Raw genomic sequence first — 22,990 nt, 5'->3', positions numbered from 1 at the left:
AGTGTAGCTTTCTGTAAGAGTGAATTGAAAAAGAAAGCACGTCTACAAAAATATGCATAAAATGTAAGTGAATAGATAGCATTACATGGCCCGCCCTAATTTTCAATCAATCTATGGACGTTTAGTCAAGCCCCATGATGTAGTAAAACAACTGCACTGCACCAAAGATGATCTAATAGGCAAACGTCAATATTGAAGAAGCAATTCTGAGGTACATCTTATGCTTTTCACTGAAACTTACCGGCTGCCAGACAACGAGATAACGAACACCGTCCAACAAATTCAAATACAATTGCTGTTGTGTATCCCATCTACGGAAGGAAAAAAGATGTGAATACGGCTTATTCAGTTGTTCTTCTGGAGTAGGATCAGTTACTTACGGGTTCTTTTTGAAATCTTTCAGGTCGACTTTCTCTTTACTAATAAAGACATGGACAGCCTTCATAAGTATATACATTCTCATGAAAAGTGAGCCCTCACCATTTTCATATGAAAAACTTACCAATAAGGACAAATATCTTTTTTGCCCACCAATACCCAACCTCGTATACATTTTTCATGAAATACATGCTTGCAACTGAGTCGATGTACTGGATCACCGAGGAACATGGGCCGTTGAGCCGGGTCCTCATGGTTTAAAGCCATTGTGTTTGCCGATGTTGCATGTCCACAGACAGCACAGACACCTTCGCCCAAATATTTGTTGGGCAAGCCATCCTTTGAGTAATATCCAATCGTTGCAGCCATTCTGTCTGTACAAATTTCCACAAAATCTCTACCCAGAACACTATAAGGGCAGCACACAGGGTTAGCTGTTTTACGCTATCTCAAGCCCTATCGAGTGAACCCAATGTCTACCTACCCAAAATAAAGACCGTAACAGAGGAGTAAAACCCCGAATTCAATAAGCCCTGAATAAGCATTGAAAAGTTCGGCAAGTCCAAAGAAAACAAATAAAATGATGATGTATCCAATGAGACCAACCACAAAGGAGACATTGTAGACGACATAGTACCACTTATACACCAGACGAGGGGTCATGGCCTCTAACGGCTTCCTTGTCGCCTTGTGCAAAACTATGCCCCCGCGATAGAGCCGGTAATAAAAAAAAAGTCAGCAACCTCATTCTCCCTATCCCTCGGCATAGTACTTACCGAATCCATTGATAGCTGAAAACACTGTCCATACGAATAGGAATCTCGGCCAGCCTGCATAGATACCGAATAACATGGGGAAGAAATATAGACCTGCCAAACTCACTGTTTGATATGATTTATAATGTTTCTTTTTCCACCATAGAATAACAAACTGTGAAGCGAATAGTGCAAACAGTAGTATAAACGCCATTAACTCGTGTTGTGACTCATGACCTATAAGCAAGATTTAGAAAGTTTGATCTGTACCACTCGACAGAAATAGTTGGTTTGTTGCTGTACCTTTGTGTTGTTGTAGGTATTCAAGGTGAGTATTATAACTGTCAGTTGTTTACAAACAAATTTATTCTATTAGTAAGGTTTCTGAGCAATTATGTCTGTCAAAAGGGAGTGTGCCTTTTACTTTGTTTGTTGCTCCGGTGTTAATTGCGCAATTTGCTCATCCGTCAAAGATCCATCCAGCCAAGAAGGGCTGAACGTAATATCTGGCTCCTCATGGTTCATAGTTGAAAGTAGATGAGAAGAAAAGGGACTAGGTCAATGAGCTCTTATAGAGGACAAAAGAAAAAGATGAATTGTACGTAAAAACCTTATGTTGGTCAGAATCTCAACGAGAGTGCATTGGCTGATCCAAAATGCTGGATAACAGTTAAGAAATAAAAACCCAGCAGCGGGTTCGGAGCATATCCAATTTTGTATTGACTGATTGATGATCGCTTCACATTTCCCACCCACTCCTTTCTCTCAACAGCAATCAATACAACACAAGTTACGAAGCCAATAGTTGGGAAAAGTCATAGGACAAAAGAACGCTTTGATGATTCAAACAAGGCCGGCTGTTTTATCAAAAAGAGAGCCTGCTGAAAGCAACTTTTATAACCATGAACGTCTCACGGAATCTGTAACAGCAGTTTTTACTTTTTGGCAGGGAGCTCAATGACACTTTACTTGAGCGATAGAAGTTCCAATGATAGGATTAAGATGCAAGTTTATTGATGAAAATGTGGGTATAGTGTTGAGACATTGTCTATTCTTCTTTTCTACGAGAGACAGAGAGTGGATTAAATACGAGGTCATCCTTCTTCTCCTCACGCGAAATCTCTGCTAAAAATGGCTCATCATGGTTGTTGGAATAATAGAACTTTGTTCCTGGAAATGACAATGCATATTTTGGATTACACGCAATCGCAGTGCACAAGTTATGGACAGCTTTCTCTAACGAGTGTTCAATATCATCCACCTCTGCCACGGACAATTTTACAATATGCTCAGTGCAGTCAGGCGTTAAAGGGCGCCGGTGTATCCGTATTTCCACTCCACTCTCAGATGCTATTTTCTCAAAAGCGTTGACAGCCAAGAGACAGTGAATCATGGCTGTAGTGAGCATGAAACTGATGCTGATTCTCCCCTAGTTTTTTAACAACAATAGAAATCAATAGGCTTGCCCTAAGCGAAGAAATGAGGGGGGGGGGAACAAAAGTCATATTTACTGCCGTAAACACAAAAGGCAATCGCTCAAGCACAAGTTTGAGGCAATGGGTCCAAGCTTTAGCAATGTTCTCCGGTTGCCCACCTATCTGTATCATCCTTTCGCCTTCAATATTGATTTTCACTTTAAAGTGCTGCTTCATTCCTTCAATCGTGCAACCCTTCCTACCGATGAGCAATGCTTTCACGTGGCCTGGTAGAATTCCTCTTAGGATGGCATTTTGTGATTTTTCTCGTGATATCTGACTCAAATAGTTGAAATCAATAATAATCTCCTTTTCTGTTGACATTGAGATTCAAACAGAAAAAAAAAAAAAAAGAGATCAAAGCTTACAGACATATAGTTTGGTTTTTTTTTTAACTTTATGCACAATTCATTGTCTTTATGTCTCCGAATCAAGGTTTTTTTTTAAGGTTGCTTTTTTGGGTCGCTGAAAACTTTTTTTTTTTTTTTTTTTTTTTTTCCTTTCTGCTGGCGGATGATCGTGTAACAACTTATGGCGTACCTTACGAAAGAGCATATTCAACAATTTCAAGAAAAAGGATACACTGTTCTTTTGGATGGTAAATACCTTGACAATAGGATGACCCCTTTATACATAACCGCTTATAATAAAATATAGCCTTAACAAAGGAGGAATTGGCTCTACTGCACGAAGAGTCAGATGTTCTTTTAAACCACTTGTTAAATGAAGGATACGATATCGTTAAACATCTCGGGTGTATAGTAGGTAAAATAGGAATAGATAAGGGTAGCGAAAACGTAGCTGCTTTTTTTTTTTTTTTTTACTGAAGCGTATTGTTCCATCGTATGCCAGAGCCTTGGACTTGTGGATTTTTAGAATATGAAAATGAAGAGTATAAAACGACAGCTCAGTCTTATAAAGAAATACGTGATACGATTCTGTGGGATAACGCATTTCCAGGCAGTGCTTCTGATTTGATTCTCAAGAAGTATGGCGGGTTTGCTTCTCAATTGTTGGCAAGTCAAAGGGTCTATCTTGTAAGTCAGTCCCCATCATTCAGAGAATTTTTTTGTCGTTTTCTCTCGAATCAACAACATTGACTTTATGGCATTCCCTCCATTATGAACAGTTGAATGAGCAGTTTATCATCAAGCCTCCTTTCACTTTGGGTCAGTCACAATTTGTTTGGCATAAGGTAAGGGAAAGAAAAACAAATGGGAGCCTGATAAAGACCGACAGTAGAGAACTCACATTGTCCGTCATAGGATTCGGACTATTACGATGATGTAAGGCATAGAAAGGAGTGGACAGTGGCTTGCTGGACAGCATTGGATGATGTTGGCGCAAGCAATGGTACAGTCGAACTGAAAGACTTTCAAGGCGGGGAAAGGATGTTGGAAGCACCGGCAGGGAGTATTCTGTTCATGTCAAGCCAACTACTCCACAAAAGTGAAGGGAATGGAAGTGCAGCCTTTCGTCGAGCATTTATGACACAATTTTCAACGAAACCTCTCCTTCATTATGGCAGAGACCATTTACCATTGGCCGCTCAATGTGTTGGTTTGGCGGTGCCATGCGACACTGCATCCTAGATAGAGCCTACTACTTTTTTTCTTTACAAAGTAGCGTGTAGGAAGGGGTGCGCGACAGACAATGGGATGAGAGCGTACTTATTAAACAATCAAACGAGCCAATGAACCCCCTCTCCTAAAGGCGAGCTGTTTCAGTAAAGCATCATTGTGTGTTTTTTCTCTTACAAACACTAGACAAACTGCAATAAATGGGAAGAAAAAGTTCTTTTTTTTACAATGCTCGAAATTGAGAGTCGTTTATATTATATAGAGAGGGAGGCAAAAAAAAAAAAGGTAAATTTACAGAAAGAAAAAAAAAAAGAGGTAGAAAAAGGGAAATACACGGAAAGGAGGATGGACGATTGGCCAGAAAAAAAATAAAAAGTTAGATAGAATATGAGTTTGTTATAGACATACTATGTGTGTGTGTGTGTGTGTGTGTGTGTGTGTGTTTTACATACGTTCTAAAGGTCTGAGACCCAACATGCGCATAGCATTACCAAGAGCCATACGAGCGGTCCAATACATCAACAAACGGGCATCGGCAACGGCAGGGTCAGCGCCTTTCACCCAAAGATTTTCAAAGCAGGCAGAGATATCGTGAGATAATTTGAAAGCATAAGTGACGACGTTACAGGGTTCGTAACCGTTGATGAGAGACTTGACTAAATCAGGGTATTGAGCAACAGTACGAATGACGTTGATGGCTTCGGGTTCCGTCAATAGACTCAAATCCGCATTGGGATTGAGCTCCAAACCACTCTTACGTTCAACGGAAGCGAGACGAGCATGAGCGTATTGAATATAAGGTCCAGTATCGCCTTCGAAGGAGCACATACGAGCCATTTCAAAGTTGTAGTTTTTGATACGACGGGCCGAGTTATCTTGGATCTTGACAGCAGAGATACCGATTTCGTCAGCGACCGTTTCAGGGTCGTCGATTTCGGCATATTTGGCTTCGTTCTTCTTCATGACTTCGTGCATGGTTTCTTTGGCCTCTTCCAAGATATCTTGCAAGAAGACAACGGTACCTTTACGTGTGGACATGCCCAAGACCATACCAAAGTTGACGTGTTCGACACGGTTGGCCCATTCAAACTTCATCAACTCCAAGGTCTTGAAAAGCTGCTTGAAATGGAGATCTTGCTGAGAAGCGGCGACGTAAATCATCTTGTCAAACTTGTACGTTTCATAACGTTCCATAGCAGCACCGATATCACGGGTCAAATACAGAGTGGTACCATCCTTCTTTTGAACGACGGTTTTGCCCAATTTATACTTTTCCATATCGATGATCAAGGCACCGTCGGATTCTTCCAACAAGTGGCATTCTTGGAGCAACTTCATTGCCTTTTGCATGCCCTCTCCTACTTGAGACTCGCCAGAATACACATCAAATTGAATGTTCAAACGAGCATAGGTGTCTTTGTAGCGAACAATCGATAAATCTCTGAAACGGCGCCATAAGGCGAGCGCTTCTTCATCGCCATCTTCCATCTTTTTGAAATAGGCACGAGCGTCATCGTGAATGGTGGGGTTCTCGTCGGCATCCCTGTTGATGGCGACATAGACGTCGTATAAATGTTTAATAGGATCGGCGACCAACTCGTCTTCAGAGCCGTACTTTTCGAAACCGACGGCCAAAAGACCATATTGCTTGCCCCAATCACCCAAGTAGTTCATAGAAATGGTGTCGTAACCATTCGCATCGTAGACATTACGGATAAAAGCGCCGATGATGGTAGAACGCAAATGACCGGCATGGAAAGGCTTTGCAATGTTGGGCGAGGAATACTCGACAATGATCTTTTTGCCGTTGCCGGTGGAGTTGTGTCCGTATTTTTCTTTTTTATCCAACATGGCGTGCACGGTCAACTGGGTCAAGATGGTCTTGTTGATGCGGAAGTTGAGGAAAGGACCGGCACAGGATGCTTCGGTGATGTAGTCGTTGGGCTCGAACTGCGAGGCCCATTGCTTGGCCATGGCGGCGGGATTGCCCTTGACACGAAGACGAGGCACAGCAATAGCCAAGTCACCGTTTTCCAAAGAGCGAGGATAGTCAATCGCTTGATAGACAACGACGGGATCGAGACTGCCGAGGGCGGCCAATTGTGAAGCCACCATATTTCTAAACACATCCATAGGGTTGACAGCAGGATCGGATGCTGAGCCTGGAATATCGGGTATGTCAAGCGATGTAGGTGTGGGTTTCAAGTCGACGGTCAACTTCATGGGTAGATTGGCTTGGTAGAGAGAGGGTTGGTATGATTTCAAGTAAAGAGGGCAAGGTGCTCAAGTCCGTCTCAAAGAAAAAAAATACAACATGAGTCATGAACACCGACACTATGGATGGATGTACTAAGCCACTGGTTGCCGTTTCCTTTCTCTCGTTTAAAATTGGGCAGTGGACGTCCCCCCTCCCCAGCAAAGCCTACCTCCCTTATTTTGGCTATAGAGTCATTACCAAGGTTCTCGGTTCAGAGTTGTGGATAGGGATGTGTTTGATTTAGAATAAGATAAAATAACAGGGAAAGATTCATAAGCGTGCGGGTAGAGAGGATGTGGCTCTTGGATAGGGGCACAGACTGCTACACCCGCTTGCGATAAGAAGCTTCATTATGACATTCTTACTGCACTTGAACTTTATGATCCAAAGCGAATGGTGATATGATCAGATACTGCCCACTGAATGGCAGTTGGCCGCTGGGGGCTTTTTTGAATAGTTAAAATAAATGTGAGGACTAAAATAGCGCTACACCCAGTGAGGAGAGTAAAAAAAAAAAAAAAAAAAAAAAAAAAAAAAAAAAAAAAGCAAACTCTTTTGCCTAAAGCAATGATTCAAGAAGGAGATAAGGACAGCCCTTTACAATGAGATGGGTGGTTTAGAAATGCCTCCCAATAGAAAGGTTTTCTGATGCATTCAAAGTTGACTGTGCAATCCATTCAACGTAGATTGGATCAGTGGGAGTAAAGGGAACAAACGGATGGTAAGTTTATCTTTTGCACACACACGGCAAAACACTGTATAAAAAAGAGAAAAAAGCCTTATCTAAAGCCGATGGGAGCAATGCACCTCCCCCTTCATGGGCTGTCGTGGGTAGAATACTTTTTTTCCCCTGGGATATCAGCACGAGACGGCGATCTTGGGAGGGTGAATTGCTCTCAAGATTTTTCAGCACGAGATCGCTCAGCTCAGGGGTTGAGAGGGTCTTTCCCCAAGATACCGGGGAAATAAAAGCATTTATTCCTTTTGATAAATCTTTTATTTTTTTTTATTTTTTTTTTTTTTTTTTTTTTTTTTTATCTCTTCAGTTACCCTTCTATCGCGAACAATAATATATCTGTATTCAACCCCCCCCCCCTTTTTTTTTTCTTCAATAAGTAATGACTTGTCAACACGAATCGTTAGGGGCGGAAATGTGTCCTTACTGTGGTTATTGTAATCATGAAATCATTTTCAAAGATTTATGCGCCATTTGCGGTAGTCTTGTAGTCCAAGAGTAAAAAAAAAAAAAAAAAAAAAAAAAAAGAGAGAGAGGAATAAAACAAAAAGTCTGACATCGTCATCTAGGCAACATAACAAGCTTGCTAACCGACCATTGGACGTTTTTTATTTTACTCTTGTTTAGTGACCGTGATGAAGGCACTGCGAATAATAACAACCAACACTTTGATATAAGTCATAGATCCGACGGTGTACGAGTGAGTTTCAAGGTAAAAAAAAACGAGAACACAACCCTCCGAGAAAGAAAGAGAGGCTAATGAAAGCTTTTTCATTCATAGGAAGCTCAACGTTTAGAAAAGAAAGATGAAGAACGTTTGTTGAAAGAAAAGAAACTTTCACTTATTGTCGATCTTGACCAGACTGTTTTACATGCCGCTTGGGAACCCCATATAGCGCAATGGGTCGACGACCATAAAGCGCAGAAGGATCCTTTAGCCGAAAACATGTTTACTTTTTCGTTGGATGGAACGAATAAATATACCATTAAACTACGGTAAGTTCGAAAAGGGTCTCTTTGGAGAAAAAGTAGTAGGGAGCCATGTTATCTTACCGACCCACTGGTTCTACTTAGACCTGGATTATCTGAATTCTTGAAAGAAATCTCTCAATATTACGAAATGCATATCTATACCATGGGTACCAGAGCCTATGCCGAAGCGGTCGCCAAAGTCATTGATCCCACGGGAGAGCTGTTTAGGGATCGGATTTTATCGCGTGACGAGAATGGTAGTGTGATGAAAAAGAGATTAGAACGTTTATTTCCCTCAGATCACACCAAAGTCGTGGTGTTGGATGACCGTGCCGATGTGTGGGATTTCTCACAAAACTTGATACAGATTAAACCTTATGAATATTTTGCGGGTGTAGGAGATATCAACGCGCCGCCCAGCATCGCTGCGAGCCCTGCGAACGATAGCAACATGTTGAAACAGACGACGACAACGACAGAAACGACAGAGACGGTCACAACAGATACAACGACGATAGACAAAATGAATGAGACAACCGAGCAAGATGGCCACAGCACCGATAAGGGTGCTCTCAGCGGGGAAGAGCCCACGACGGCGACGATGACGCCGATGACGACAACGACGACGACGACGACGACGACCAACACAACAGAAAAGGACAGCTCTGTGACGCCCACCATTGTCAATGACGATGCTGTGAACGAAAGTATTGTAAACGACATTAAGCACCATCAACATATTCCACCTCCCGCCACGACCACCATGCCTGTGATTGACCCTGAAAAGTTGGTAGAAAGTGAGAATAAAAAGAGCAAAGAAACAGACGATGCAATGGATACAACAGCAGACGCTTCCTTGACACACACGACAAGCGATGAAAGTGCTGCTGCTAATGCTGCTGCTAATGCTGCTAATACTACAACGCTGCATAGATCGAATCCATATTCCACAGACAGCCATTACAACGCTACGAATAGTATGAATAGCTATACCCCTAAATCGCATGATTCAGATACCATCCTCAAAGTTGTTCAAAAAACACTGATTGAAGTACACTGTCGATTCTACGAAAAAGTCGAAAAAGAGAATGCACGACCGAACGTGGCGGATATTTTGAATGGCGTGAAAAGTCATGTGTTATCGGGATGTCATCTTGTGTTTTCAGGCGTGATTCCATTGCAGGTCGACCCTACCACGTCTTCTTTATGGAAGATGGCAACGTCCTACGGTGCCCAGTGCTGGGAAGAACTCACAGGTAAAGTCACCCATCTCATTGCAGCCCATCCATGCACGACCAAAGTCAACAAAGCCCGTAAATATCCGAAAATTCAAATTGTATCACCGCCGTGGTTGTTCAACTCGGTTTGGAATTGGAAAAAGGAAGAGGAGGAAAAGTACAAACTGGAGCTTCCTCAGGATAAGTACGCAGATTCAGAGAGTGACAGTGAGGACATTGAAGATATTGAGGCAGTTGACAGAGCGTTTGATCGTTTTACAAAGCAAAAGGGAAAAGAGAGGTCCAATGGAGAAGAAGAAGAGGCAGGTGCTGCAGGAGAGACCGCTATGGACGACCGGCAGGAAAAGGTAGAAGAGACGATCGATTTCGACTGGACAGATGATGAAGTAGATGATGCTATGAATGAAGAAGACAGTGATGAGGACGATGAGAGTGAAGCATCTGAAGATAAAGACACAAACGAAATAGAGCGTACAAGCGTTCAACAGCGAGAGACAGACGATGACGAAGAGGAGGAGGATGAGGAGGATGAGGATTTTTTAAACGATATCCTGAATGAGTTGGATGAGGAAGAGGAAGATGAAGAGAATGTTGCAGATAGGGAGGAGTATGGTGACGAGAGTGATAACGAAAGCTCTGGGACAAAGCGAAAATTTGAAAATGATGATGATGATGAAGACGACGGGTATTCTGATAGAGAGGACTCAAGGCGCAGAAAGTCCTTCAGATCAGACGACTAGCATCATCGCTTTCTTTATTCATTCAATATCACTGTTTTTCCATTGTTACATGTTCTTTTTGTTTGTTTTCTTTTTTGCATATTCTTCAGTGCTGCTTTCACTCATTTGCACCCATACCATCATTGCAGAAAAAAAAAAAAAAAGAGACAGTTCTTACATTCCTCGTACTTTTATTTCATCATACTACTTTTATACCTTTCTTTACAAAGTAATTTGAAACTAGCAAACATATTAAAATGACTTTAAATGTTCTCTCACCAAAGCCATGACAATCAGGGTGCAGTTTTATTTTGCTTCTTGTCGACTCTATCCATCTTTATATAAATAATGAATTTGCTTTTTTTAAAACTGTCTAAATGGAATATTATACAAGCCAATGGAGGGTTCCTCGTCATTGGAAAGTTTGGCAAAGAGGAATACCAAGATACAGTGCTCCTCTGCAACAATGGGTAAATAGATATTGATTGTGTCAATAAGTAGTGTAAGGAACGGTGAAAAGTGTGTGTGTGTGTGTGTGTGTGTGTTTGTACTATTGCGGAAACAAGAAAGAGTGCATGCCAACCATGCCAAAGGCTTTTCTTTCTATCGTGTCTTTCTCTTTTCCTCCTCTGCCAGTACTTTTAATAATTGTCGCTTTGCCATGCCATTAAAATTCACACATGTCAGTCCTACGGTGTCTGCAATTCTACGTTTCACTCTGTCTCCATAGTCTGCCGCTTTTTCATTGCATTTAGGTGTCATTGGATCGCAATAATAAACATGGATGGGTGTCCACCATCGTGTCATTAAATAATAAGCATAATACATGAATCCTTTGCGAGTATCCCAATAAGGATCACCGAATGACTTGCTATACCTGATACAAAAGGGACGAGGTGAGCAAAAAGGATCATCAGAGTACATTGAGATGCGAAAAAGGAAAAAAAAAAAAAAAAAAACTTACTTGATGCCCACAGGACACACCTTGACACCCAATTCAAATGCACCTTTTTGAAAACGAACAGCATACTCGTTATTCACACAGGTACCTTCTGGAAAGATCAGCATAGGGTTGGACCATGTCTCTGGCTTATGCACATGTTTTTTTAAACTGTTGGATAAATCTTTGCGTTCAGTCATATTGGCACGATCAAAGGTCATCGAGTTGAGATAATTCAAACCATTGTTCTGCAAAAATCCTAATGCGCCTCCATGTTTTGCCATCACCACGCCGTGAGGATATTGATGTGCACTGAGTACAATATAATCAACATAGGAGGTATGGTTGGCCTATGTATAAGAAAGAAAAAAAAAAAAAAAAAAAAAAAAAAAAAAAAAAAAACTGAATAAAAAAGAAAACCAACGATGCGACATCATAGAGGTAGTGTAGACTTACCACAAAGACATGTGGTTCATGTAGTTTTGGTTTCTTTCCAATATACTTTACTCTCGCACCCAACGACAGGAGAAAACCTTTACAATAAAGTTTAACACAAAGCGACTGTGGAGAGTAATAGTGGGCTTTTTTTTTAGTTGGATCCATACATGTGAATATCACACACACACTCGACACTTACCACAATTCGTTTACTCTTGAGGGTGACACCTATGGGTAAAGTCATGAAAAAGGCCATGGTGGAGGCACTAAGAATAAGCGATCGCAATGGAAATAACAAGCCATAGCGTATCAGAGCACTGGGTAATTTTGTCAGAGAATAGAATAGACCCTTCCATCGACTGTTGGATTTTGTTCGTGTGCTTTTGCTAGTGGTAAAACATTTAGCGTAGGACAGCTTTTATAGATACATATATAGTAAAAAGAAACAAGATGGCGTGATGTTCATTAGGACCCACATCCATACTGGGAACTCTCCCTAGACCACAAACTCAAATATTGTAATGAGTAGCTTTCTTACTAATTCTTCTCGGGTATAAAGATTGTCGGCCGCTCTAGAACAATAAAAAGGAAAAGAGATCGCACAAAAACCATTTTTAGTATTTGTTTGTTACCATGGCGTACTTTCCGTCGCTACACAACAGTTTGAATAAATACATATCAAATAAAAGCTTACCTTTTCAAAGCATTCTCCCCTAAAAGAGTGAGTGATTCACTGCTTGAAGAGTTTGCAGACGACGACATGAAAAGCTCACTGCTGCTGTCTGCATAGATGGGTTCCTGTGGCGGCATGATTTTCTTTGCAGTAAGCAGTCAAGGAAAGAGTAAAGGGGGTGAAGGGAAAGGGGCAGGAACAATAAATAAAAAAAAATAATAACAAAAAAAAAAAAAGAGTGGTAGATAAAAAAAAAATTCTTTTCTCTGGGAAACAAAAAAAAGTGTCCACTGTAACTTTTTTTTATTTTTTTTTGGTTTGTTCCATTCATTTCTCGGGGATTCTTTGGATGAGCGACGGTGAAAAATGGATAATTTGCCCATAAGTTCAACGATGGACATCGATTGTCCACCAAAGACCCTTTTGATGTCTATATTTTCCTGAAGAAGTGTAAAAAAAAAAGGGTGTTTAGATAAGCTGTTTATTAGGTAAGCTGATCATATGACCCAAAGATAATCTATCCCCAGGTTCTTATTATTCAAATACATCATCATCGATCTGTCACGCAGTGTGGTTGGCTTTCAATTTTTATTTTAATTTTTCTTCATGGCTCAGAGGTAGATCGGTTTTTTGCATCACATTGAAAAAAGGAGTGGCTGGCTCTTGGTTTGCTCACTAACGGACGATTCGGCGTTCCTGTGTGTCGCACCAATTATGAAACTCTTCCAGCCAATCACATCGTATGAGCTTATAGAAATGAACTTTATAAACTTACATTTTTCTTACACTTGAGGAGAAATACGTTACCCTCTTCTTCTGCTTTTAGCTTTATTTCTTAACAAAACTGTCTTTCTGTTCTATTCATTTACCAAAAACATACGCACTAAAAACATATCAGACTTGCTTTAAACATTCATATCATGGATTGTAAAAAGGCCATTTTAGCCCATTTTGACAGTCGCACATTGGAGTTGTTGCAAAATGGTCAAGAAATGGAGATTGATACCAATGACTTTAACACTATGGTAAGACATGGAACAAAAAGTCTCTTTTTCTTATTTCTCTGCACAAGAGAAAGATCACTGTATGTATATTTTCAGTACTCATCTGTTTTTGTTCTCTGTATTTAGAGTTTGACAATGCCTAACGCGAATATCCAACTTCAGGTGCAAAAAGACGTGCCCGATTCAGCTATTTATTCCAGTGTTGATTCCCAAAATCTCCGCTATGTGGGCCGTGCCTGGCAAGCCAACGTGTCTTCTGTTCAATACAAGAAAGAAGAAAAGGTACCCAAGCAAGTTGACAAGAGCCTCCATGATGATCATCGTCAAGTACCCTCTCTCACTGAAGGCAGCAGAAGTGGTGGAGCCACGGATGTCAAGACCGCCAAGAAGCCAGTCCCTCCTCCTCCTGTCTCTACTCCACAAAGAAAGGACAAAGGCAAGGGCAAAGAAGTGGCGCCTGCTCCTATTGAACCTGTTTCTGTCTACAGAATCCCTGCCACGCCTCGAAAGGATAAAGGCAAAGGCAAAGAATTCGCGTCTCCCATTGAAACTGCACCTGGGTCCTCTTACAGAAATCCTGGTCTTCCCGCTGCCACGCCTCAAAGAAGAGACAAAGGCAAAGGCAAAGAAGTTGCTCCTCCTATCGAAACTGCTCCTGGGCCTTCCTACAGGAATCCTGGTCTTCCCACTGCCACGCCTCCAAGAAGAGATAAGGGCAAAGGCAAAGAAGAGGCGCCTCCCATGGATACTACGCCTGGACCTTCCTACAGAAATCCTGGTCTTCCCACTGCCACGCCTCAAAGAAGAGATAAGGGCAAAGGCAAAGAAGTGGCGCCTCTCATGGATACTACGCCTGGACCCTCTCACAGAAATCCTGGTCTCCCCGCCACGCCACGCTCCCAAACATCGGGTCTACCTGTACCGAAATCATCGCCACGTACAAGAACGCCTCCTGCCGTCAATATTTACATGAAAAAGCCAGCTGCTAAATCGCCTGCCGGTGTACACAAAAAGGCCTCCAGCGCTTCTACTCCCATCAAGAAAGCCCCTTCGCCTGCTAGCAAAAAAGTAGCCTCCCATGTTCCCACAGAAGCAAAATATCCTCTTCACACGCGTATTATGCAACGCATCGCCCTTCGCCCCTCAAGTGTTTCCACTTTGGTCAATTACTTGAGTCGAAACCAAGCGCGCAAAGTGAACTCTATTGATGTAACGAATATTGTTACAGCTGTACGTATTTTCAATCTCTCATAAAATGTCTCTGCTTTTCCAACTCACTCCGTTCATGTCATCTCTTTTTTTTTAATAGTGCGGTATTGAAATCACTGCAAATGATCGTAGAAAATATTGCCTCAAACCTCAATATTATCCAGAAATCATGGTAGACGATTGGCCATTCTATAACGAAGAAGACAGAGACATCGTTCGGTATAACATTGAAGAAGCTGCTATTTTATTACAGGAGGCAAGCAAAAAGCAGAAACGTAAGTCTTTTTCGCAGAAAAAAAAAAAAAAGCCATTTGTTTACTTATAAGCCTCCTTTTCCTTTTCCCTTTTTTTTTATAGGTGAACTTGAAGAAAGAACAAGCTCTCCTAGAGTTAAAAAGCAAAAGCAATCTCCCCCGGCTCGTTGTCCCACGCCTCCTTTGAAGAGATCCTCTGCTAGACCCGGTACCGCCCATAGGAAACCTACTCCGGTCATGCCACCTGCTGCCTCCACCACACCCACGACCCGCCCTTCCCCAACTGCTGTCTCCACCACACCCAAGACTCGCCCTTCTCCCACTGCTGCCTCCACCACACCCAGGACCCGCCCTTCTCCACCTGCTGCCTCCTCCACACCCAAGACTCGCCCTTCTCCAAGCGTGGCCTCTGTGCGCTCTCTTTTGGCTAAAACGCATGCTGCTGTTACTCCCTCCCCTCCTCAGCATAACTTTTACCAGCCTGAATCCATACGAATTACGCTGATTGGTTCCCAAGAAAGGTTCATTCATTACTGTAGGCGACACAATGCGATGCAAAGAAGATACCTTAAACTGAAGCATATCCTCAAGACCAAATACCCCACCTTTATGAATATTCTTGCTACTACCCTGCCGCCCACAAGAGCCACTTCCTACCAAAACCTTCTGGAGCAATATCGTGAGATGCTAAAGTCTGCTTACAAGGACAGCGACAAGGACAGCGACAAGCACTTTGACACTATTGAAGCCATTGCTTCGGAGCTCCTTAAAACAAGGGACCGATTGAATTATTTATGGAAATCACTCAGTCTTAGCGTCAAGATGTACAACTATACCATTCCGCAATAAGTATCTCCATCCTTGACTTTTATACCTCCTTCCTTTTAACCTATTTATCTACAACTTCCCCCTAAAAGAAAAGAAATAGTAACTATTTCTTTGTTAAAAATACCTTTGTTTAAAAAAACAAAAAAAAAAAAAAAAACAAAATACTTGGTTTTTTTTGTCATAATATAAATAAACCTATCGCTCGTTTCAAATATGAATTAGGGGTCTTTTGTTAGTTTTTTGCTATAGGGATAAAATAATAAAAAAAAGAAGGCACAAGAGAGAATGAACCACGAAAAGCTTAGATGAAATTAAAAACAAAGTAAAGAAAGACAATGGAAACTGAAATTATCTACAAAATAGGTCACTCTTGGGTTTCCGCGAAAGAACATGTCAACGTATCAGCAAGTAGTGCCGTCTCTTACTGCAGCAAAGACACAGATGCCTACTCGGTCCTCATTCAATACTGTCGTTACTCATTCCGCTGATTGGATCGAGTCAAAGTGGATGAGCAAGACTTAAAGAGGGGATGTCAATAGGACAAGGTTTCTATAAAGTTATCAAGCTACATTTCCAACGTTCCAAAGGAGAGAGATAAGCAACGGGTCCTTGACAAAAAGTTCTGCTCGATGGACGTGGTACTTTACAGTTTTCAGTAGAATAAAATCAATATCCTATCAAGTAGGGTCTATTTTTTTCGCTATTGGGGGGGGGGAGGGGCGCTATAGAGAGGTTGGATGCCATCATTCTACGCAAAAACATGCTGTGGCTCCTGAAGACCGTTTGTACTGTTACCTAATGTTTTTTTTGCTTGAAATACAACCAAGAACCATCGGATGGCAGATGTCATTACAATCACACCTCTACTACTGAGCCCTCGTGTCAAGTGCCATAGGCACGCTCAACCGATGATTATTTTTGCTATTGCTGTTAAAGACTGTTTCTGAAACATACATGGGATCAGATACCCATGGTATGAAAAGAGAGCAAGTCATTTCAAGAAGAATAGATTGGCATCACAAGGGGTCTTTATCAAAGAATTAGATTTCTTTGTCTCGAAACCCACTTCTCTAGGGAATGGAAAGTCATCAAGTAGTCATCCGCTTTATTCACAAAAGAAGGTGGAGAGTGAGAAAGACTGTAAGCTGCAAAATAGTCCCGAGTAAAGCAGTAGCTAATGTGACGTGAACAGGAGAGCTCTGCATAGGAAGAAGTCTGGTGGACAGTTTTCGCTGCAAAGTGCGTCAAAACTGGCTTGGGATTTTTCGCTTAGGGCGGAAATTTATCTTTTTGATGCCTCCCGTGGATGAACAAGGTAATACTATAAAGTGGTGCTCACCATGAACAAAAGTTTTACAATCAAATTTCGATGCTTGGCTTCCGATCAACGACAAGGAAAGTGTTCGAAACTTAGCCCGTAGTAAGAATTAGTAGCGTAAAATAAAAATCGTTGCGGTAGCATGAAAAGGGCCGAGTATCATTCTTCTTTCTTCTTCCCTTTGTTTTTTTTCTTTTTTTTTCCAGACAATTATTCTCTATTATAAATTTCAACATGAGTAAAGATTCTACTGCCGTAAGCCATATCATCGATCTAATTTCTGTAAAAAGAGTAAGAACTTATCATTTCATTGTATAGTTGGTGATAGACAATGGTTCTGGTTTATGTAAAGCAGGTTTTGCAGGCGATGATGCACCTCGAGCTGTAAATAGACTGAGAACTTCCCAACATACAAATGACATTCTGCTGAATGAGCGGTACTCAAAACGCTTTTTGTGATCAAGGTATTTCCTTCCATTGTAGGTTATTCTAAGCAGCGTGATGTTATGGTCGGTATGGAGCAAAAAGACTCTTTTATTGGCGATGAAGCACAATCGAGGCGTGATATTTTAAATGTACGGTACCCTATTGAGCATGGTATCGTTACCCACTGGGAGGACATGGAGAGAATCTGGTATCATACATTCTACACCGAACTACGCGTAGCGCCCCATGAGCATCCTGTGCTGCTAACTGAACCACCGTTGAATCCGAAAGCAAATCGTGAAAAGATGATTCAGATCATGTTTGAGACTTTCACAACTCCCGCGGCCTATATTTCCATCGATGCTGTTCTATCGCTCTATGCTTCCGGACGAACAACGGGTGTCGTCCTGGATTCAGGTGATGGTGTCACTCATAGTGTACCTATTTATGAAGGCTACTCCTTACCTCGTGCAATTTCTAGCCTAGACATGGCTGGCCGCGATATCACTAATCATATGGCACTCATGTTAGCTGAAAGCGGTTACTCATTTACTACAACGGCGGAAAGGGAGATTGTTCGAGATATAAAGGAAAAATTATGCTTTGTAGCTCTTGACTTTGAAGAGAAAAACTCAACGAATGAATTTTTGGAGAAAGCATACGAGTTACCTGACGGCCGGCACTTTACCGTTGGTAATGAACGGTAAGTCATTTTGTACAAAAATGCCTCTCTAAAATGGCTGAAAGGGGAGAGGCCCTCATGCCAGAGAGATATTATTTCGATACATGCATTCTGACTTGTTCCGGTTGATTTTCATTTGACAAGTTTCCAAGCTCCTGAAGTCCTATTTCAACCATCGCTGCTGGGTCTCGAGGGACCTGGTATACACGAAACAATCTACAATTCCATTATGGGATGTGATGTGGATATTCGTAAGGATTTAAACTATAATATTGTATTGGTAGAGTATGCAATATAAATACTGGCAAAGAAGCAGGATAGAAATTGACTGATTTTTTGTGTTGTTTCGAATGGGCTAGTCGGGAGGCAATACCTTGTTTCCTGAACTAGCAGCTCGCTTACAAATAGAAATGGCACGTCTCGCCCCTTGCTCCATGAAAGTCAAAATTATAGCACCCCCAGAAAGGAACTATTTGGTCTGGATGGGTGGATCTATCTTAGCCTCCTTGTCAACGTTTCAGCAAAGGTGGTTATCGAAGGAAGAATACGATGAATATGGACCTACCGTTGTTCATAGGAAATGCCTTTAAAAAGTGAATATCTTTTGTAAATAATCAATCCTTCTGAGTCAAATCTGAATATCAAGCATCATTAAAACCAACTCTCTGACTTTGATAAAATACTCTATTTCTGTTTGTTCTATCAGACCCGCTCTTGCAAGGAAGGAAATCATGATTTTACTATTTGCCTTTTTATGACAGAAACACCTCCCCCGCTTATTACCCATATACTAAAGACGAGTCTAATGTCATCTTTGTTGGAAGAGGTGCTTAAAGCCCTTCTTACATTATCCTTTGGTTAAACACTCACGCCCTAGAGTCATCCATAACAAAAGTAAAACATACTTTATGTATATTCTTTCTTATTTTAGTCTATTTGATCTAAAGTCCAAAGTGTATGCAATCGAACACGCCGCTTACGAAACGCGAACAAAGACTTGACGACACGTTGTACATCTTGCACGCCCACCCCTTGGCTGTCGTTTTTTTTTTTTTTTTGTTTCTTTTTTAAAAAAAAAGAAAAAGACAGATGGCAGTGACGAAACTGTTTAAAAACGTGCTCTGTTATCTCTTATTTTGTTGATATAGAGATAGATAGACAACGCATCTTGTGATGTGTGGCGCGATTGTACAATGGAATGGCGCGCACATTTGACAAGGCAAGGAATGATACGAAGAAGCGATTGAATGACGTGATGAAGGATGGACTCCTTCGATACGAAATACGTGGGCTCAGCAGAATACACTGGGACAAATGTACGAGTGATCTCGTTGGTAAAAACCAAAAAAGACTTTTGTGATAGCCCCCTTTCGTAACCGACGAAAAAAAAGAGAGACCCAATAAAAAAGTGTGGAGTTGACGAATCAATGTGAGGAACCAATCAGCTGCCTTTTATTCCATCTCTTTTAAAAAATAAATAAAAAAAAGATAGAGATCAAACAATCAAAGGCCCGCCCTTTTTGGGGGATAATCCGTAGTCTTTTTATAAAGTGAGATTTTCATGCGTGAGAAAACCTTATCATGATCGGCTCTCTTTCTTTTTTTTTTTTTTTTTTTGGTTTGATGCCAAGTCTATGGAAAATGCACAGCGCGTTTTCTTGATTCTTTCGAGTTTATTGAATGAAGAAAAAAAGGAAAAAAACGCAAACAACGGTTGATTCGTGCCTGATTTCTGATTTGGCAGGGAGGAGATCCAACCCATGATTGCATATAGAATAGCCAAAGAAAATGGTGCAATAAGAAGCAGAATGTGTAATACTAAAACCTTTTTTTTTTTTCTTTTTTTTTTTTTTTTTTGACAGATAGATAGGCTTATCTTTTTTTTCCCCGTTTTTTTTTTTTTTTTTACCTTTTGTATATAAAAGGATCCCTTTTTCTTTCTTTTTTCGTCTGATTTGAAATTCTTTTTTCATCTTGTCAATTTTTTTTTTTTTGAAAGCTTTGCTCTTTTAAAAAACCTGTTTCCCGTTTTCACTCAAAACAAAAAAAAGATTCATCAAAAGCATCCGGGTCTCTGGCCACAACAAAGTACAGAAAGAAAAAGTTTACCATTTTACCTTTTCTTTTTTCCTCTCAAAAATCATCTCAATTTCGACACGTTAAACACCCCAAAGGGATTTCTCATTGTCACCCATTATACAACAACAACAACAACAACAACAACAACAACCCTCTGCTGCCATGACGTTTATCAAAAAGTACAACTCTACTGATAAAACCATCCTCCAAGAGATCCATCATTCTCCTTCTGATGTCTCCACTATGAACGACAGCGCTGATCTTGAAAAAAAAATAAATGTCGAGATCAGCAGTATGGAAGAGCAGAACGAACAACAACAACAACACCATTCATTGAAACGTGGACTCAAAGCGCGTCATATTCAAATGATTGCGCTTGGAGGCACGATCGGCACGGGTCTCTTTATGGCGTCGGGGAAAGCCATTGTAGCAGGCGGCCCTGGCGGTGCGATTGTCGGCTACGGTTTCATGGGCATTCTTGTCTTTTGCGTCATGATGAGTCTGGGTGAAATGGCCGCCTACATTCCTGTGGCAGGCTCTTTCTCTCACTTTGCGACTCGTTTTGCAGACCACTCGCTCGGTTTTACGGTGGGGTGGGTGTACTGGGCCAACTGGGCGATCGGTGTCGCGGTGGAGCTGACGGGTGTCGCGATGATCATGGAATACTGGGTCAAATCGGTCAACAGTGTGATCTGGTCGGTGATCTGTCTGGGTATTTTGCTCGCGATCAATATCTTTTCCGTCAAAGGCTACGGCGAAGTCGAATACTGGATTTCGTTTGTCAAGATTGTCATTGTTGTTGTGTTTATCATTGTGGGCATTTGTGTCGATACCGGGGCAGCCGGCGGCGTGACCTATGGCGTCAGCAACTTCCACTTGCCCGGCGGCGCTTTCCCGAATGGCTTTTTGGGTGTCTTTAACGTGTTGATTACGGCCGCTTTCTCTTACAATGGCGTTGAAATCGTCGGTATCACGGCCGGCGAGTCGGCCAACCCTCAAAAGACGGTGCCCTCCGCGGTCAAGCAAGTGTTTGCGCGTATTGTCTTGTTCTATGTCTTGTCGATGCTCATCATCGGTCTCGTGATCCCGTACACGGATCCCAACCTGATGTCGGGCGCGGACGATATTGCCGTCTCTCCTTTCACGCTCGTGTTCAAGAAAGCCGGTGCGGCCTGGGCGGCCGACATGATGAATGCCATCATCCTGATCACCATGATTTCCGCGGGTAACTCGGGTGTCTATTCCTCCTCGCGCACGCTTTTGTCCCTGGCGAACGACGGCTATGCTCCCCGCTGCTTCCATCGTGTCAACCGCTGGGGCATTCCCTTTTGGTCTGTCTTGGCCACGTGTGCTGTCGGCTGTCTCGCCTTCTTGACGTCCTTGTTTGGCTCCGGTGTCGTATTTACATGGCTCACCTGCTTGACCTCCTTGGCGGGTTTGATCACCTGGGTTTCTATCGCTGTGACCCACCTTCGTTTCCGTCAAGGCTACTTGGCTCAGGGACGCTCGCTCAACGCTTTGCCCTATGTCGCTCCCTTTTTCCCCTTTTGTGATATTTTTGTCATTGTCATCGGTACGATTGTGATCTTTGGTCAGGGCTACAAGTCGTTTATGCCACCGACCGCCTCGGGTGTGATCTCGACCTATATTGGTCTCGTCTTGGCTGTGGTTCTCTACGTGGGTCATAAAATCTACAGACGTGGTGGCGGATTTGTCAAAACGGAAGAGATGGATTTCGAAACAGGTACCTTGTCCAACACGGTGCTGAATATCCGTAAAGACGAAGGGGATGATAGTAGTAGCGCTCATGCTGATGCTGAAGGGACGCCTCTATGGAAACGGATTGGATCCAAATGCATCTCTCTTCTCGCTTAGACCTACTTTATATACACACGCATCCTTTCAAATGATTTCCTGTATCTATTATGCTTCCATCCATCTCTAAAGACAAAAAATAAAGAGCGTGCTCTCCTTTTTTGGAAAACGGCCGTAAAAAAAAAAAAATATTGTTTATTCTACTTTTTTTTTTTTTTTCCAGTGACTAAAGGTCCATAAAGTCCATAGGCTTGAGATTCCGTATAAAGCAGAGGAATAGAGTAAAAATAAAAGAGGGTCTCCATCTCTCTTCGTGAGCCAACCCTTTCTCCTTTTGGGTACAAAACAATTAAGCTTATTCATCCATACAACTTGTACTCTGTTGTTGGCGTGAGGGCTGATCTGGGGTCTGTGAAAGTCGAGTGGATCACATCCAACGGGCGGTAAAAGAAATATTCTTCTTACGCATGGAAAGCAAAAAGAGAAAAAAAAAAAAGAGATGTCTATCTGCCCGCCCTTCGTCTCCTCTCCACACACACAGCAAGAATAAGGTTGTACCTGCAGGGGAAAGGCAGCAGTTCAGATGTAGCAATAGAAATACCTACCGTCGTCGCTGATACTCCTTCCATGGTTTTTTACTCGAAACGAGCGCAAAAAAAAAAAAAAAAAAAAAAAAATGATTCACTGCTTTATCTACATAAAAAGGAGTATCCTCCATCCTTTTGTGTGACTCTAGCCAACCTACCGGCTCGGAACCTAATTCATCTAGACAGAAATCCATTCTTTTCATCACTCAACTCTTTAGGATAGAGAGGTCGTAGAGCAAAGCAACCCAAGGGTTGGTTGTGTGCTCATTTTGGCAGTGACCTCTCCTTGTTGTTTTGTCATTTTACAATAATAAAATAGTCTCGATTGGGAACAATGCTTTTTTAATTTCTTTTTTATTTGTTATGAATAAAAAAAAAAAAAAAAAGGTGACACGATTTGCAGATGATCAGCCAGCCATTGGAAAACTGTAGCTCACGGACCTTTCTATTGTGTGATTTCAAAGCAAGAGAGAAATGCTCGGGGGTAATGAAAATGAGCCAAAAAGTGTGAGTGTGAGTGTGAGAGAAAAAAAGGGCCAACTTATTTTTGATGTATAAATAAGGATATATACGTACTTTTTGTTATTTTAATTCATAGAGTCCAAACAACCTTTTTTTTTTTTTTTT

General features: G+C 41.7%; 9 protein-coding genes across 9 annotated transcripts; 5 read left to right on the top strand and 4 right to left on the bottom strand.

Annotated features, from left to right (window-relative positions):
• Positions 1-172: 172 nt before the first annotated feature.
• On the bottom strand, positions 173-1,041 carry BDF20DRAFT_906525 (uncharacterized protein; the record flags this gene model as incomplete). The annotated part of the gene is made up of 4 exons (XM_053083288.1): positions 173-311; positions 381-419; positions 503-787; positions 863-1,041. The coding sequence occupies 4 exons, from the start codon at positions 1,039-1,041 to the stop codon at positions 173-175; spliced, it is 642 nt and encodes a 213-aa protein (XP_052935863.1).
• An 856-nt stretch (positions 1,042-1,897) lies between these two features.
• Positions 1,898-2,961, bottom strand: BDF20DRAFT_875612 (uncharacterized protein). The gene is made up of 2 exons (XM_053081333.1): positions 2,645-2,961; positions 1,898-2,562 (listed from the first exon to the last, which is right to left on the bottom strand). The coding sequence occupies exons 1-2, from the start codon at positions 2,930-2,932 to the stop codon at positions 2,182-2,184; spliced, it is 669 nt and encodes a 222-aa protein (XP_052935862.1). The 5' UTR covers positions 2,933-2,961; the 3' UTR covers positions 1,898-2,181.
• A 158-nt stretch (positions 2,962-3,119) lies between these two features.
• Positions 3,120-4,393, top strand: BDF20DRAFT_875607 (uncharacterized protein). Its single transcript, XM_053081332.1, has 5 exons — positions 3,120-3,206; positions 3,266-3,373; positions 3,461-3,645; positions 3,738-3,803; positions 3,874-4,393. Exons 1-5 carry the CDS (start codon positions 3,140-3,142, stop codon positions 4,198-4,200), a joined length of 753 nt encoding a protein of 250 aa, XP_052935861.1. The 5' UTR covers positions 3,120-3,139; the 3' UTR covers positions 4,201-4,393.
• A 215-nt stretch (positions 4,394-4,608) lies between these two features.
• BDF20DRAFT_875606 (uncharacterized protein) lies at positions 4,609-6,905 on the bottom strand. Its single transcript, XM_053081331.1, has one exon. It carries the CDS (start codon positions 6,409-6,411, stop codon positions 4,633-4,635), a length of 1,779 nt encoding a protein of 592 aa, XP_052935860.1. The 5' UTR covers positions 6,412-6,905; the 3' UTR covers positions 4,609-4,632.
• Positions 6,906-7,563: 658 nt separating this feature from the next.
• On the top strand, positions 7,564-10,131 carry BDF20DRAFT_836359 (uncharacterized protein; the record flags this gene model as incomplete). Its single annotated transcript, XM_053078949.1, has 4 exons — positions 7,564-7,679; positions 7,809-7,893; positions 7,963-8,177; positions 8,256-10,131. The coding sequence occupies 4 exons, from the start codon at positions 7,564-7,566 to the stop codon at positions 10,129-10,131; spliced, it is 2,292 nt and encodes a 763-aa protein (XP_052935859.1).
• A 582-nt stretch (positions 10,132-10,713) lies between these two features.
• Positions 10,714-12,298, bottom strand: BDF20DRAFT_913890 (uncharacterized protein; the record flags this gene model as incomplete). The annotated part of the gene is made up of 6 exons (XM_053084120.1): positions 10,714-10,987; positions 11,075-11,400; positions 11,507-11,611; positions 11,688-11,903; positions 12,027-12,060; positions 12,183-12,298. The coding sequence occupies 6 exons, from the start codon at positions 12,296-12,298 to the stop codon at positions 10,714-10,716; spliced, it is 1,071 nt and encodes a 356-aa protein (XP_052935858.1).
• A 783-nt stretch (positions 12,299-13,081) lies between these two features.
• BDF20DRAFT_836357 (uncharacterized protein) lies at positions 13,082-15,477 on the top strand (the record flags this gene model as incomplete). Its single annotated transcript, XM_053078948.1, has 4 exons — positions 13,082-13,186; positions 13,292-14,395; positions 14,475-14,649; positions 14,732-15,477. 4 exons carry the CDS (start codon positions 13,082-13,084, stop codon positions 15,475-15,477), a joined length of 2,130 nt encoding a protein of 709 aa, XP_052935857.1.
• A 1,709-nt stretch (positions 15,478-17,186) lies between these two features.
• Positions 17,187-18,691, top strand: BDF20DRAFT_574815 (protein ACT-4). Its single transcript, XM_053075786.1, has 4 exons — positions 17,187-17,903; positions 18,027-18,162; positions 18,242-18,488; positions 18,589-18,691. Exons 1-3 carry the CDS (start codon positions 17,281-17,283, stop codon positions 18,470-18,472), a joined length of 990 nt encoding a protein of 329 aa, XP_052935856.1. The 5' UTR covers positions 17,187-17,280; the 3' UTR covers positions 18,473-18,488; positions 18,589-18,691.
• A 1,088-nt stretch (positions 18,692-19,779) lies between these two features.
• Positions 19,780-21,995, top strand: BDF20DRAFT_875596 (amino acid permease-domain-containing protein). The gene has a single exon (XM_053081330.1). The coding sequence runs from the start codon at positions 20,124-20,126 to the stop codon at positions 21,834-21,836; it is 1,713 nt and encodes a 570-aa protein (XP_052935855.1). The 5' UTR covers positions 19,780-20,123; the 3' UTR covers positions 21,837-21,995.
• Positions 21,996-22,990: the final 995 nt, after the last annotated feature.

This window comes from Mycotypha africana (genome assembly GCF_025528875.1).
Source record: "Mycotypha africana strain NRRL 2978 chromosome Unknown BDF20scaffold_6, whole genome shotgun sequence".
Classification (NCBI taxonomy): domain Eukaryota; kingdom Fungi; phylum Mucoromycota; class Mucoromycetes; order Mucorales; family Mycotyphaceae; genus Mycotypha; species Mycotypha africana.
Note: the sequence above shows the minus strand (reverse complement) of the source record. Positions and strands in the feature narration are given on the sequence as shown.